The sequence below is a fragment of the Lasioglossum baleicum genome, chromosome 2 (assembly GCF_051020765.1).
Source record: "Lasioglossum baleicum chromosome 2, iyLasBale1, whole genome shotgun sequence".
Lineage (NCBI taxonomy): Eukaryota > Metazoa > Arthropoda > Insecta > Hymenoptera > Halictidae > Lasioglossum > Lasioglossum baleicum.
The window spans coordinates 20,890,215-20,907,211 of NC_134930.1; the positions used below are offsets into that span (position 1 = coordinate 20,890,215).

Consider the following 16,997-nt stretch of genomic DNA (forward strand, 5'->3'; position numbering starts at 1 on the left):
AATTCTAATTAGAAACGAAGCCAGGAATTCGTAGCACTTCGGTAGTCGCTACGGCGGAGCTTCTTCTCGATTCGAACGTCTAGGCAAGACCACTTTCGCAGCGAGCAAAGTTGGGGCGAAGAAGCCGGAAATTAGGGGGCCTCCGGAGTAACAGCTTCATTAGTCGCCTTACTGGAGGCTATTTGCAAATAGATGGAATGTAGAATGGGCCCGAATGGGACCTTAGTCAGGAAGGTTCCCCGATCCTGGTCTAGCTCTTGTGGAAGTCGGCAGTAAATGAAAAACTTCTAATAATAAAAAGTTTCTTAGATATCACACTTCAAAGGTTGTACTCTTCAACATTTCTGGAACACTGCGCTCGCGCGCGGGCGGATCGCTGTTGCGACCCGTTAAAAAGTGGTTTATATTCGACGGGATTGCATCAGGCCTGATCCCGTTGAAACTCTGTGAAGTATTCGTTGGCGGAGTGATATCGCTGTCGATTCCGCAGCGGGAAATGGCATTAGAGCGGATTGCCAGCGGAAGGGTGTAGGAGGCGCGTGTCGGTGGTCCCGGCTAACAGGGTTGCGTCTAGGTGGCGCAGCTGAGGGTTGAAAATCGATACGTATCGTCTCTGACGGAAGGCAGGCCGACTTTCCAGTACGCGGCTCGTGTGCACGAGGTAAACACGGCTCCTATGGCAATTAGAATGGAATGATACGCGGCGAACTTCTCCCTGGTGCACCATGGTACGTTCCACGAAAGAGAGAAGGGAAAGCGACAGCACGCGGAAACGAGCGAAACGGATGGGACGGTCGAGAAAGCCGGGATACGTCGCGCGTCGCGATGACGGAACTGGGACTAACACGAGCGACGTGACGACAGATCACACCGGCCGACAGTGTCGTTTCACTTTGTTTCGTTCACGATCCCGAAAAGTGACGAGATTTCCTAATCGACAAAGCGAGAGACCGTTTCCGCTCGACCATTTCACACGCTGGGATACACATATTTTTCTTTTATGTGCAGTACGGTTTTGTGAATTACGCCCTCGAGCTGCTGTTCGTCAAGACGTTCGGCAGCGAGTCCTGGGAAGCGATTAAGTAAGTAGCCCGCGCGAATCCTCTCTGCGTCCTTTTTATGTCCTATATAGTCCTGTAAGAGTTTTCATATGACGTGTTACGAACTGTTTTGTTTGTACGAGCAACGATTCCGAAGCGTTCTCGGCGTCGCGACGCGCGATTCTGATAGCAATCGCCGGATAGGACGCTTCTCCAGGCCACGTGGTGTCACCATGCTTCTTGCCTGGCTTAATTTCACTGGCGGCGTGACACCGCTCCAACCTCGACGCATCCCTGACCCGAATCCCTCGCATTCCTCCGTGGAAATTTCACCCGCGCGGACCACCACTTTTCTTCGCCCCGCGATACGCCCCTGGAATTTATATTGAATTATATTGAACTGGCCGACGCCGGCAGGATCGTCGTATCTTTTATTCAACCGGTCTTTTTTAACGCGCTGCCTTTCATCGTTTTATTATTTGAGAAAGGAGGTTCGTTCTGTTTCCACGTGAAGATTTATTTCGATTCTAAACGAATTTTCTGTTCGAACTTCGACGTTTTGTTTGAGATACCTGCTCCTGTGGAACTTTTAGAAGAAACTTGCAGCTTGGAAACTTCTTCGAAAACTGTTCTTATTCGACAGATACCTCGGAGTCTGTATTGTGAAAGCTTCTGATAACAAGTTACTTTAAAAAATTGGCAAAGTTTTCGCTGAGAGCTTCGTTAAGAAACTTATTTAACAAACGCACAGTAGAATGCAGAACAATAGAGCAAACAATTTTGTTAATGATTTTCCTGATGAACAGAATCAGAGAATTTGATTCCCACGATGTATAAAACCCGATTCCTCAACCAGGCTAAAGAATAAATGGATGACGCGGCGCTCAAAGCGTTCAATAGTGTGCCGAGCGAAATTGATAATTTGAATGGCAAACGTGCCTCCGGCGAGCTGCGATGATTAGATTCGGGAATGGAATTTCGGGGACGTGCGAAAATGCCTGGAAGATGTACAGTCCATCAAAATGGTCGAAATCAATTATCTCGTGTAATCAAAACCATCGGGAACAATTTTTCAGGATTTAAGAAGAAAGGTAAATTATTTCTACAGTGCTGTTTACAACTTCTGCTTGAAGTTTTTTTAATTAACTCTACAATTTATAGTAGGATAGGTTAGGAATGTGTTCCAAACGGGTTTTAAGTGTTTAATTATAAGGCGATAGTGTATGAACACAATCTTCCGTGCTGACAAATTAGCCGCGGGCAAACACAGATTGGATAATAATAAACAATAGCGACTACCGCTTTAATCTCTGTGAATATTTCATGAAAACGCTTTACGGTTCGTCTCACAATCAGTTTGTTTTTGTTTCCGCGCTGAGAGCGTTACACGCCGATCCTTTGTGATGGAACCAAGGCTATGCATCCTTATGCGCTTCCACTTTGGCCATTTCAATTTGCAATTTTATACAATTTGAACACGAGCATCCGCGAACACTCCTGCTTCAACGTTTTTCATTTACTCGCTTAGTTGCGTACTCTGTTCCAGTCCAATCTCACTTCGCTGCGTTCTTGCGATCCTCTTAGAAAAATTGTTTAATTTTAATCGCTGCTGCTAAGCGATCAACTTCCTCCGATGCTTCTGCTTCGTTTCAACCCGCGGCCTGGAAAAGTTCTAATTTATTTAACGCATTTTATTAAGGTTCTTCGCGAGAAATAGATAATCGAACTTCCTCGAAGTTTCCGAACTTTTCCGCGCCAACTTGCCTAAGGGTAGATAAGCAACAAATTGTTCGAACGAAGAAAGTTCTGCGTTTAGACAGCTGCAAACAATTTCCGATCGGATAATGATAACCTTCATCGGCCTTTACTGTACTAAGTATAATACCGAAAGAGAAGAGGAATTTAGCCCCAGGGAGTGAAAGTGATACGATGAAGAAAACTTCGAGGATGTAGTTATCTCTTCGTAATTCCTTGGATTGAATATCACGCGTTATATTTGTTCTCGAAACGAGACAAGTTCTATTCGCGTCATCCTCGTATTTACGACGAGCTCGTAAAACAATGTCGCCGCTTCCTTATTGACGATTAGCATACTTTTTACTGTCCGATTCTTCTGCGGAATAGCTTTTATGGAAGCTTCCTTCCACGAGACTTTATCACAGTTTTATATCGTAAACACATACGCACACGGGCGTAAAACGTTGTTCCTTAAATCTGACATTTTATCTGTGTTTTAGTTGCACGCGTTAAAATCCCGCGAACAGCTGCGGTTAATCGTAGACCGAGAATGTTCAGTCTCTGTTCGGTTTCATTGAATTTCGAGTGGAAAAGGGTGTAAAGCTAGAGAAACAATAGAAGAGAAAAGATAAAAAAAATCGTTGTAGGATAAAAGAAAACGTAAAACGCTACGAACTTATTCCCCAGCCCAATATTATCCCTTCACGATCTCTGTCACAGCACAGAACCGAGAATTGGCTTAGATCTCGCGGGATTACAACATAATCATCATCGTAGAAGAAGAATTGCAACATAATCGTAGAAGAAACTCGCAGTTTTACATCCAAAATAAAGGAATGTGTGTATTTCGAGTGGAGAAGGGTGTAAAGCTAGAGAAACAATAACGTCTCGCGCGCGACAGTGGCGCGAGTCCGAGAGTAGGTCACGAGGGCAGAAGAATCCGTCGACTATTCCTCCTGTCCCCGGGGGTGGATCAACAAGTTCGCGTAATAAACCTCTGTTTACCTGATCCTCGGAGTTTATTGATTCTGCGACAGTAAGTCGAAATATTGGCACGCGTTCCGTCTGTTTGTCAACGGGCTCAAAGGTCCACACCCTTCGTAGCCCCTTAAATCCCGGGCCGGCACGGCGTTGCATAAATATCTCGCTGTTTACACGTCGGACTGACTTTTTCTCTGGAGCACCGCTCGAGGGACTCGCGTTACGGGTTTCGTTTATTCGCAGAATCACAGCCGGAGCTCCCTTCGGGAACCGGCAAACAATGCCCGTTACTGAAACTTTTCGAGCCTCTCTCCCACCTTCCGCTCGCCGCGAAACGGAAAAAGCGAGTAACCCGCGGGAGAGCGAAACTTTTTGTGCGCGAGCACAACCGGAGGAATCTACGGTCTCGTTTCCACGCGAAAAATTCCATTGCAGTTTCGCCGCGCTCTCGTCAACGAGGAGGAGGAGGGGTTCTCTCTCGAGTTTCCCGGCCGTAAGATCGCAGAAACTCTTCCGTTGTCGACGCGGTCGAGACGAAAGGCGAGGTTGCCGGGACAACTGACTCGTAATACAGGTTTACAACACCATAAACCTGCCCTCTCGCTGTAAAACACGTCGCAAGCATCGGCGAACGCGTGTCCTAAAAGGACAATTCCACTCGCGAACACTGTACTCGAAAGGACGGGCCCTGAGGGATCCGACGAGATACATTGCGGACCGACCTCGGAACGAAATTGACTTTTGCGATTTCGATGACAGTTTTATCGACCTTAACGTTGCACGGATTTTTCAGTGTGTTGCGCGATTTATTAGCTGTTTTTACACTTTCCCTTATCCCTGCGCTTATCCGTTCCAATTAAGTTTAGCTTTTTGAAGGATAACTCCTTCGAATTGTTATTTGAAGTTCAACATATTATACATGGTTGAACTTGTCTTTTCATTAGCTATAGTGTTATACTAATCAAAGTAAATCCACGACCTTGAAATATCGGAAAATATGACCAAACATTTTCTGTCTGAAACATTTTCTTGTATTACTAAAAACAACGGAGATATTTTCAGTACAATTATTACATTTTACACTATACTATTACATTTCAAATCTCAAGTCAGTGAAAGTTTACAAAGTTCGCAAAATACATCTTCGAAATTTTCGTTATTGGACCAGCTAAAAACGTTGTAAAAATCAATTTTCACTATTGTTTTTCACAATTCCGACCAAATGCATTTTTTCAACTAGTTCTTCTATCCTTACAGAGAAATTGAAGTCGTTTAACCCATTCATTTAAAAGTTATTCTAATTTAAAGCGTGTGATCAGTCTGACTGTATACATAGTTAACTTACAACGACAAACCAGCACACAATGACGAAAGACCGCACAGGTCCTCGGTTGACGCGAACAGAAAGGAAAGTACATTTTCGCAAAATAACTTGTTTACGTACCACAGAATTGTGGGATAGGGTGGTGTGCGCGACACCGGAAAAGCAACGAAATGTCGGTTACCGGTGAAGCAAGATCGCACGATGACTCTTAAAAGCTTGGCTAGAAAGGTTCACTTTAGCCGTTCTAAATGACGTTTCACAGTTTACCTCTCCGCAGCGTGTTTACAAATTACGTCATATAATTTTCGAGATTGTACTCGTTCGCTTCGTAGTCTACAGAAACCGCACCGTGGCTTTTCACGTGTACCTTGTCCCATATTAAACTAAACCGCGTTAGTTCCGCTCATCGTGGTATCTGAGCATTATTTACATCATAAATCAGAGTCACAGCAGTTCAAGGACCTCAAAGATTCATTACCCACCCTTTCTCGGCGGACGCTTTCGGCGATTATATGGCAGCCATAACCATTAAATCAACTCTCAGTTACCCAATTTTAATCGAAATTTTACTTTCAACCATTATATTCGGTTGGCGAATGAGTTCGTTCGGTTTTTGTTATTTATTCCACTGTAAAAAATCGAACGAACTTATTTGCCCCAACCCAATATTTAAATCTAAATTCAAACTCTACTATCAAGACCAATCAGGACGAAACCTTCTGCATTTTGTAGGGTATGTCTCCCGATTGGTCCCGTGAAAACAAATTTTGCATTTTTTCATTCTTTCCGGTTTTTATTGCAAATAACCAATAAGACTGAAAAACCATCCAGCCGTGTTCTACAAATTCTGCTCGTTCCACTAAAAAGTGTGAAATAAAACAATTTTATGCAAAAAAATTAAACCGACTTCGAAAAACGCACTAAATAAATGCACTAAAAAGTATGAATAAATTTCCATTTAATTTATGTGAATACACACGAACTTAAATACAATACAATCTTTTCGGAGGCGACGCAAAATTGAACATTTTGTTGATTATGATTTCATTGGAATATGATGGACTTGAAAATCAGTAGGTGGGAAGAGAAGATAAATTAATATGTGAAAGCATGTAGAAGAATTTAAGGATTTTCGTAATTTTTTTAAAAAGATTGTATTGTATTTAAGTTCGTGTGTATTTACATAAATTAAATAGAAATTATTTCATACTTTTTAGTGCGTTTTCTCGAAGTCGGTTTAACTTTTTTTTTCAACATTCACAAGAAACAAGAAATATAAGACTTAGGCCGTCCACACACGGGTCGATTGTAATCGCGTCGTGAAGTTCGTACGTCTTGCTCGTCATGTACGATCCATGCGGCGGACGCGATTTCGTCCACACACGGGTCGATCGTCGATTTGGTCAACGCGATTCCAGTCGCATGCGATTCCCCTCCACGTGACTTCCAATGCAAATGAATGGAGAGCCACACACGGGTCGATTCGTGGTCGACTGAAATCGGTTCGACTTGGTTCGACTGAAATCGCGTCCGTCGCATGAACAGTCGCATGCGATTCCCCCTCGACGTGATTTCCAATGAAAATAAATGAAGATCCGCACATTGAAATCGCCGCGATTCTAATCGCGTGCGATCGGCAGCGAAGTTGGAAAATCGCGTGGATCGTACGATTCGCGCGACTCATGGAGGTAAGTTTGTGCAGTTCATGTAATTTAAATGATTTGGACATTATTTTTTGTAGTTTGAGTGCATTGCACTCTTCGATGTGGTCTATGTATTTAGGTTACATAGGTTATTATTTATTTATTATCTTTTTTTATGTTATTACGCATACTAATAACATTAAGGTAAGCTTTTTATTTACATAGTTGAATATAATCATGTAGGTTTATGAAAAACAAAAACAAAAGGCAAAGTAAAAAAAAATTGAAGTAACAGGGATTGATAAACTGTTGTACAATTTTCTGTGGAGTGGGAGTGTTCTTAGGGAGTTGTCTTCTCAGGTCGATTTAATCCGGAAGTATTACCACTTGGTATATTAAGTGAAGGTTGAGGGAAATCTGTTGAACTTCCACCAACCTCATCTATGAGGAGCAAAGCTCTCCTTTTGTAACTCCTCAGATGAGCATTGCTCCTCATAGATGAGGTTGGTGGAAGTTCAACAGATTTCCCTCAATCTTCGCTCAATATACCAAGTGGTAATACTTCCGGATTAAATCGACCTGAGAAGACTTTGCCTTTTGTTTTTCATAAACCTACATGGTTATATTCAACTATGTAAATAAAAAGCTTACCTTAATGTTATTAGTATGCGTAATAACATAAAAAAAGATAATAAATAAATAATAACCTATGTAACCTAAATACATAGACCACATCGAAGAGTGCAATGCACTCAAACTACAAAAAATAATGGCCAAATCATTTAAATTACATGAACTGCACAAACTTACCTCCATGAGTCGTGCGAATCGTACGATCCACGCGATTTTCCAACTTCGCTGCCGATCGCACGCGATTAGAATCGCGGCGATTTCAATGTGCTGCTTTTCATTTATTTTCATTGGAAATCACGTGGAGGGGGAATCGCATGCAACTGGAATAACGTCGACCGAATCGACGATCGACCCGTGTGTGGATGGTTCATGCGACGGACGCGATTTCAGTCGAGCCGATTTCAGTCGACTACGAATCGACCCGTGTGTGGCTCTCCATTCATTTGCATTGGAAGTCACGTGGAGGGGGGAATCGCATGCGACTGGAATCGCGTCGACCGAATCGACGATCGACCCGTGTGTGGACGGCCTTAGACCACTTTCATAATTGTCGGCACATTTATGTTTCGAAACGCTTAGACACGCCTGATAACGAACGCACAAAGATTTCATTGACGCGACCGTGAAGCCGTCACGTCGATATCCCAATGTTTTATTAATTCCACGGACGAGTTAAACACCCGTTCGAAGGATTCTCGAAAAATTGCATTGGAATAGTGAATCGAGCTCGGAACGGCGACGGCTCATATCCATGCCAAACAGCGAGGAGCCTTTTATCCGTACTTTGTAAACCTAATAGAAACCCTCCGTGCCCTCCGGGTCTGGCAACCTGCTGAAATGCCCAGCTTTTGTACGCCAAGAAATATTTACTTTGCCCGTCGTCGCGCCAACCCGATTAATTAATTCACCGTGACACAATCCTGCGGATCAAAACGCTCGTCCGGGATTAACAATCCTTCGGATAATTGTGCAATCGCGATTCCTCTTACCACCGCCATTTCCCTGCGTCGTTGATGGAAAGTGCGAAACACAGTTTCGCTATTAGCATAACGGTAGCTTTTGAAAGTATGATAAATTGCTCGCCCGTGAAGGATGCTCGACAGCGATTCTTTTTGCTGCCCGATGGCGTAACTTGGACTTCTTCCGTTCACCTATAAAGAAATCTGCGTGGTAGTTCTTTATTATGAAACAGAGGATCAGATATTAATTGAAACTTTGGCGAGCTTTAATGATTAATCAATCTTTGTAGAAGCATAAAACATAGTTCATAAAGAAGGCAATTATATTTCAATTCTGCAGAACTCGGTGATAAAGAGCGTACCTTGCTTTTAATGCCATGATTCATTTTTCCAGCAGCGAGAACGAGATCCCGAGTAATTTTTCATGTTTAATTATACATAATAGCTTATTTAATTCGATGATAATTATATTCCATTTAGCAGAAGCCACTGATTAACATGTTGCCACTTTCGAAGGCATATTTCATCTCGCTGCCAGTGCGGGAATGAAATTTTTAATTGGATCACGTATTTATGCAAATCTAGGCTTTCATTAATTAATTCCGACCATTGAGAATAATTCAACCGACGACAAATATTGCGAAAACGATAATTAAATCAGAAGAACAGTTCTAGAAAGCAACTTTTTAGTATTATCTCTGGAATTCCGAGCAACGCTGACCGTACATCTTTTTCCAATTGGATACAATCCTTATTGTCGTTTCCGCATCCGAAGACAGAGTCGGGCTTTCTAAAGCGTCCGTTCTAATAAGCTTTTCGAATTATCCGGCTGCTAGAATTGCAAACAAGCGAGCAGCGCCGCTGTTGAATCCGCGCAACGCCGCCGGCCGGCATAATTGTTTCAATTTGCTGCGCGATGTTTATTCATACTTTGTTAATCCAGGAAAGATGCGGCGGTTAATATGGAGGGGCAGTTTCTGGTGCGGCAGATCTACGACGACGAGATTACCTACAACATTATATCAGCGGCTGCGAACCTGCTCAGTATGTACATTTCTTTATTTCCGCTCGACTGGTCACTGAAAACTACCTGCCTCGACTAGTAAACACCTCTTGCCAGCTTTCTGGCGCATTCGCAATAAGTACCTGTTACAGCGTAAACCTCTTTTCCGGAGCGATTAAACTCCGATACTCCTCGCCAGCATCCATCCATTCATTTCCCGCTAGTTCCGACTATCGCGTCGCGTTACTTCTGCTTATAGACTGAGGATTTTATGCCTTTACCACAAAAATGGCTACATGTAATTTAAAACGGTGGGCATGTTAAAAATATTCGAGGACATCATTGTATTAGTTTCAGTTTAATAGAATGATTAAAAGAGGAAGACAATCTTTATTCTCCTAAATAAAAAATGTTTGCATTGATTGCAGGACACAGGAGCCAAATAAAAATTGTATTCTTCTTTTAATCACCCTATTAAGCTGAAAGTAATACATTGATGTCCTTAAATATTTTTAAAATGTCCACTGCTCTAAATTACATGTACCCATTTTTGTCAGAAATTCATACTGTGCCGTCCGTTGCTTTTGTGGAAGAAAATGGCCGGATTGCTTCCGTCTCTCAAACAATAAGGTAAAGGGGATGCAAAAGTAGCAATCTCCTTCTACAAGATTCACAGACGGAGAATCGGCTCTCGGCGACCAATTGATTCTGCCTGGGCTCCTATAGTTGACCAAGGCATCGAAACTCGCCATCTTCTCCGATCCTTTTTTTACTCCCCCGCCATACCTCCTTCTTCAGCTCTTTTTATTGGCCCAAGTGGTGACCTCAGCTGGAGAACGAACACCATTCTAAAGATCCTTCGACCCAACACTAAACGCTGCTACGTCTTAAAGCCACGGAGCTCGGCAGACTAGGCTACCGGAGGCCGGCTCGAAATGCGATTCCTTCTTTCTTGCTCGTTTTGTCAACCCTTTTTACCTTCTTTACTGCCTTTATCCACGAACGAGGTGACCTCAGCACAGAAAAAATCCTTTCAGCGAGTCCACCGTACCGGCACGGTGGCGGCTGCACGTCGAAATGCGATTCTCTTTCCTCTTCACCCTTCCCCTTTTGCCTTCGCTCGTCCTGTTTCTACCTTTTTGCTACTGCAACGACTGTTCACTTTTTCGGGGCAGCCTTGTCCGAAACAGCGTCGGGTAAGATATTATTTCACGTGAAAAGTCGGAACATGTTCGCAGGTATTTGCTGAACTGTTTTACATTGATTAGCCCGCTGGTTGTTTTCCTCCTTGTCTTTGCCTCAGTGTTTTAATGATATGTTTTATTTTAAAGAGACGACTCGGAAACCTTTCTCACGTTAACTCTCTCTTAAATAATTTAATGACATGCAGTAAGTCCTCGACTAAGTCAAAAAGTAAGTCGAAAATTAATATTAATACGATCTTACTTCTAAATACTATACATATGTATGTACTCGTTTGAAAAAAGAAAATTCAAACAAACAATGTTCATGGAAAATTTCTCACTCATAAATGGACTGCGGAACTTTATGCAAAATGAATATTTTCTATGTGAACGGCAACCGGAGTGAAGTAGAAAGGTATTTTCTTTTTTAATATGTTTCATAGGCTGAGAATAATACAACAGAACTTCTCAATTCTTCATTACTCATTTTTGTTCTAAATGCATAAAATCCGCAGTCTACTTATAGATAGCTGAATGGCTACGCAATCAAGAAATGAATTTCACGTCACACAAATTCGGACAGTCTACCAACAACAAGACGTCAATTGATCCTGTAATGCTCACAAATTAGAGTCGGGCTACTCGGCATTGTCTTATCATACGGGCTTCCCCACAACATTGCAACTAGATCGAACATTAATCGCTGTGTATCCCGAATAACTGATCAGTGATTGAATCCAGCATCCCGAGGACAGTCTAACTGATTCCGACCGCACACGATCTCATCGAATCGAGTTCCCGTTTGAACTTCGAATGCAGCTCGTTAAAATTGCGACCCCCTAACGACGCCCCTCGATCAGTTTAAGCGACACTCGACAGTTATCCAACGATTTCCCCATTAAGTCGAACCGTTCGGGATCGGATCGGTGAACGAACACGAAATCGAGAGCCACGGGGTAACGAGAGACCGCGTGTTCCAGATATCCCAGCGAACGAGATCCTGGAGCAGTTCGGCCGGATGTTTTTCGAGTTTTGCCAGGATTCTGGATACGACAAGATCCTTCAGGTGTTGGGCGCAACGCCCTGGGACTTTTTGCAGGTAAACCTGAAACATTCTTTCTCTCGCACACGATTTCTTCAGTATTCTTCCATTCAAATTTCTGTTCCGCACACATGAAGCGTTTAACCATTTGCACTCGAAGCAATTTGAATTCCAAAATCAAGATATTTGTTTTAACCCAGATGATTTTTCATCTATATAATCTTTTTTACATTGTGCACATCAAATTGAACCTGTTTTCTTATTGTATATAAATGTTGAGCTTTTTACAATTTATAGAATACAGTCAAATTTAATAATGTTAAAACCGTTTTGAATAATGGTATGGCAATTTTTAGTGGCGCCTCAGACTCGTCATTCGAGTGCAAAGGGTTAAATCATCCTGTCTTGTATTAGGGTGGAGGGAAAGTTCTGTCGTATTTTAAAGGAACATTCGAATGAATTTATAAAAGTATGTATTATATGTTTAATATTATTCAGTGATATAATCTCCATTATTTGTGACAACTTGTTGCCATCTAATCACTCACTAGCAACCTGTGTTTTTGATGTACAAGCAAAACTACCTGCTAATACGAAAAGCAACAGATCGAAAAATAGTCGTAGGCATTTGAATATCAATGTGAGTAACTGTATGCGGTGGACATCGGTGCTCGGAGGAATTCCGCGCGCACTTTTTCACGCACACATCGAATCGTTCGTTTCTGGACGATCCTCGGCGAAATTCCCTCGGGCTACGAGCACCCGGTGACCGACTCCCGGGATTCCATCGATTCCGTTTGCTTGCGGACCAAGTGAAAGTTGTCAGAAAAGATGTACACGTGGGCAAAAGCGTTCGCGATTGACCGGTGATCCCAGTGGCGTCACGTTCCGTTCGATTCTTTTTCCATTTATTTCACCGCGTCCCACTATACCGACTTCTACGTGGGAAATGTTGAAACTCTGATTTTAACAATTACGTGTGAGTAACAATACGGAAGATTTGAATTTCGTCGACGTTTTTCGGCAAGCTGGTCGACGTTCTCACACGCGCACCTGCGTGTTTCGCGGAATGTTCATTCGCGCATTCCGCGGCCTATGCATTTCTAAACCCGTGACACGACTCGTTCCAGGGAAACACGCCGGACCAGTCCGCGATTGCGGCAACGAGCCGCTGAGTAATTGGACAAAAAGCTTGTAAACTCGTTTGCGCGCGCGGAATACGGCCGCGGAATTATCGCCAGAATTTTCCCTGTCCGTGATTGATGGATTATTACACCTTTCTCAGTCGAACGTATCCTTTCGATGGGATAAATGGTGGATTGATTAGGATTGTTCGATATTAGGTGAAATCGGCAGTTCTCTGAAAAGAAACTTGTCGACCGACGAACCCGTAAACATCGCCGCCGCGTTCGTTTCTTTAATGAACCAGGAACTCGATATTTATCTGGCACATTCTTCCAGCGACGTGTCTTCTGCATGCAGATTTTTATAATTAATTATAAGGTTGCTGAAAGCGTTGAACGAGTTTTATCGCTGCTCGAGCTGAAGTTTCTATAAATTTCGTATTCAAGAACGCTGTTTTATTTACATGACGAAGCACGCTTCCCCGTGCGAAACAAAGTGAGAAAATTAATATTCTAAACACCGAAACCCTCTTCTAAGGAGAAGACGCATACATTACCGGGTGAAAAGAGCTCGCGCGAAACTTTCTAGACTCGAATTAATGACTGCCACTAGACGAACCAGGTAAGAAGGGGCGAGCAAACGCGCTCTAGTGTTCGGCACTGGCGCCTCAGAGTCGCCATTCAAAAAATAAAAGTTATCTTAAAGTAATTATAAATCATTATATTTTGAGTAGTTTTTATCGTAAAGAGTTTCGTTCCCCTAAACGATCGAAATAGCACACTGTGCGCCGCCGATGCCTATAAAATTTGATCGGTCGAGCGCGATAGCGTCCGCCCTCCTTTGACCCGAAGCGAACGGAACCCCTCTCCGCCATAATCTTTCACGAGCAGCTAACCTGACGAGAATCTGGTGACGCTTAATTGCAGAATTTGGACGCCCTTCACGATCATTTAGGCACTTTGTACCCGGGAATGAGGGCGCCCTCCTTCCGATGCACCGAGAGGCCCGAAGACGGCGCGCTCATATTACATTATTACTCCGACCGACCTGGTTTGGAGCATATCGTCATCGGTATCGTTAAGGTATTTTCGACGAAACCGTACTGCAACATGGTTACCGAACTCCACGGGGATTGATCCTCGATAAATACTACGTCCAATCGAAGGATTCAATTAACAGATCTTTTTGTCTCATTTCTCGAGGCTAGCACACAGAGTTCTAATAAACAATACGCCGCGAGCGTTGATTGAACCTCTCAGTAGAATTAACAAATCCATCAATGAAATTGAACGATTTACTCCCACGATGTTGGAACAATGTTAACGGTGTTATTTTTCATTCCCCCAGCATCGCGTGCTGCGAAGTATCAGGTTGATCGAAGAGTTTAGTACGGGTTTGGCAAAAAAGTGAATTGGATTTTTGCAGTTCATTATTCAATATAACGCCGCGCGAATACACGGCCGTCTCTGTTGCTGAATTTTCCATCTATCGCTCATGAAAAATGCAACGTCTAAAATGTACTTTATCGAGCGACGTATTTACTGATCAAATTTGCAACAGCAAATCGCATTTCCGGCTGTGCCATTCCACTTTTCTATAGCTCGGATTTCGTCTGTTAATCCTCCACGCGCAACCTTAACATTTCACGTTTGCTTTGCATTTTTCAACTTGCGCCTCCTCGAATTTGAAACATTTTTCGCTTTCGCGTCGTTCTGGTGAACCGTACAAATTTATTTTTTAATTAAATGCAATGCTACGAGAGATGCACACGCATATTTTATTAAACCCCATACATTTTTGCAGCAAAATGAAAGAAACATTGGTCTGCATGAATATTTGCGAAATTTTGTAGATTCTTACAAGATAAGTATACAGCACGTTGATAATTTTAAACGTAACACAGAATTCCCAGAAAAGTTTTTGAAATTTTCCAGTAGTTCACTTTTTATTTCCGTTTTTGTCGACCTGGGCTGCACTTGCACCTCGCACAAAGAGAAAAAGTAAAATGCATTGCTGAAAGAGATGCACACACATATTTTATACGGAATTAGAATACACTTGAGTTACCTGCGATTCGAGGAAACTGTGAAAATAAGGTAGCAAACATCTACTTTAGCAACGAAATTATTCGATCAACATGATATTCCCGTCCCGCCCGGTTGAATTACGAGCGAAATTGATGGTTATACTATTCGTCCATTTAATTTCCAACCGGGTAAATCCTCCCGGGCAGAAGCCGGGCCGTGATTAAACGAGTTTGCAACTTTCCCCGGCGCAGACCGTAGCGAAAAAGCTCCACGACACGGACATAGAGATGCGAATACTGAAGACAAAAAACGAGTGCGACCATGTGCAATTTATGATAACGAACACCTCCGGTCCGGGTGTTGTCTCGAACCCCATGATCGCCGATTTGGAGACGTTATCCGTCGGTAAGTGACGTTCACTGAATTCGCACGTGACAACGTGATTTGGTGAAAAGTTGTCGGATGCATTCATAGAAAACTTTGTTACGGAATTTCTCGCAGAACCGAAAGTGAGCCCCATGACGTTCTGTCGAGTTTTCCCATTCCATCTGATGTTCAACAGGGACCTCGACATAGTTCAGACTGGCTGCACCATCACTCGCGTCATCCCCCAAGTGGCATCCGGTAATTGCAAGCTGAACGACATCCTTTGGACAGTGAGTTTGCTCCTGTGTCATTTTTTATTAATCGTTTTGTCAGAGCTTTAAACATTCATTCCTGTGAAAAGTTAACGGGGTAGTTTCGTTTCGGTAGTAACGTGCTTTTTCAGTAGTCAAAAGCGCTGAAAGATGAAAGATCAATCTAGATCGTTGTATCCCTCAAAAATACTATTTTCACGTTTGAGCTTCCGAATAATGCAAATTACTGGGCGACTGCAGCCTAGATTGATCTTTCATTCTATTCTTTCACACTTCTTTCAGATTCTTTCAGATCTTTCACACTTACAGCCAAAATGGCGCCCCTAGAGCGGTCCCTGACTTTGGTTTCTAGCAAGTTTTATTTCGTGGAAAGCCCTGGCAATCCTGGAAACGAGACTGCCCCCTCAAGTGTCTCGCGTAAACGCGATAAAGGGGCACGGATCGATAACCGCGTTTTATTTCGCGAAGCGCCGCGTTAGTTAGCGGGGACCGCGAAATTGCGTTATTGTTCGGGCAGGTCGTGGCCAACAACGGCGGGCTATAATTCGCGCGGATTCATACACCGCTGATCATATATCTTTCAAATGCGGTTTGTTTCAAACGCTGTGACACGCTTCGTTGCAGCAGCAACATTTAGCGGCATTTGCATAGTCGCTGGCGCATACGGCACCGAGCGTAATCAATTAACCGGCCGTTGTTATTCCACGTCATGGTTGGATTCCCTTTGCCCTCGTCTTAAGGAGAGGAGTCCTCGATCTGTTGTAATTGCGACGATAGCGTAATCTCGTTTCGCGTGACGTTATGCGGCGACGTCTCGCTGACAAATTTCTCCGTTCAACGACCATTGTCACGCTCGAACAAATTCTGAAGTAGTAGAACATGCAAATCTGGGTCGTTGGTGCCGTCCAAAAACCGTTGCCAAACTTCCGATAAAAATACCATTTCCAAATTCGGCACAATTTTTCATTTATGCGACGCACAGTGTTTTGTTTTCAAAGGTCAGGCCACACCTGGAGCTAACATTCGAGAACGTATTGTCGCACATAAACACGGTGTACGTGCTGCGAACGAAGGAGGGAGTGATGCGATCGAACGCGTCCAAGAAGCGGCCGTGTCTGCGTTTAAAAGTTAGTAGAAATCCGTTACGTATGTGTAGGTATACAACGTAATATGCGATGTAATTCATGGCAGTGTTCCCGGGTTATGCATATTTCGTTGTCACAGCGGGACATGTAATTTTTCCAGGGGCAAATGTTGTACATACCGGAGTCGGACCTCGTCATCTTCCTTTGCTACCCCAGCGTCATGAATTTGGACGACTTAACCAGGTGAGCTTTCGCGCGGATTTATTACACTTCATTTGCATCCTTGTGACACCGTCCTGCGAGTTAGAAGTCGCGTATGCAAGAATTAATTTTGTATCTTGAATTCTCGACTACGAAACACGAGTTTATTTAAAAACCAGCTATATCTGATACGAACAGGACATTCAGCACGGCACGGTAGAGTGAAACCGAAAATCTGAACATTTTGAAAATTTCATTTCTGCGGCGAGCGAAATAAACCAAAGGATTTTTCGATCAGACGTGTCGCAATACAGCTCGACAGGCGAATTAATTTGCTTGTTCGCAGGGGCATGTTAATCCGCGTTGTAATTATGG

General features: G+C 43.1%; 1 protein-coding gene across 1 annotated transcript in view; it reads left to right on the forward strand.

Annotated features, from left to right (window-relative positions):
• Window positions 1–579: 579 nt before the first annotated feature.
• The window catches only part of Gycbeta100b (guanylate cyclase soluble subunit beta-1-like), a 33,839-nt gene continuing 17,421 nt past the window's right edge, over window positions 580–16,997 (forward strand). The window contains exons 1-9 of the mRNA XM_076446035.1: window positions 580–728; window positions 1,009–1,082; window positions 9,261–9,361; window positions 11,485–11,603; window positions 13,598–13,753; window positions 14,950–15,103; window positions 15,200–15,354; window positions 16,335–16,463; window positions 16,582–16,664. Of these exons, the coding sequence (XP_076302150.1) occupies window positions 726–728; window positions 1,009–1,082; window positions 9,261–9,361; window positions 11,485–11,603; window positions 13,598–13,753; window positions 14,950–15,103; window positions 15,200–15,354; window positions 16,335–16,463; window positions 16,582–16,664 (974 nt within the window). The 5' untranslated portion in view covers window positions 580–725. The remainder of the gene's footprint in view (window positions 729–1,008; window positions 1,083–9,260; window positions 9,362–11,484; window positions 11,604–13,597; window positions 13,754–14,949; window positions 15,104–15,199; window positions 15,355–16,334; window positions 16,464–16,581; window positions 16,665–16,997) is intronic.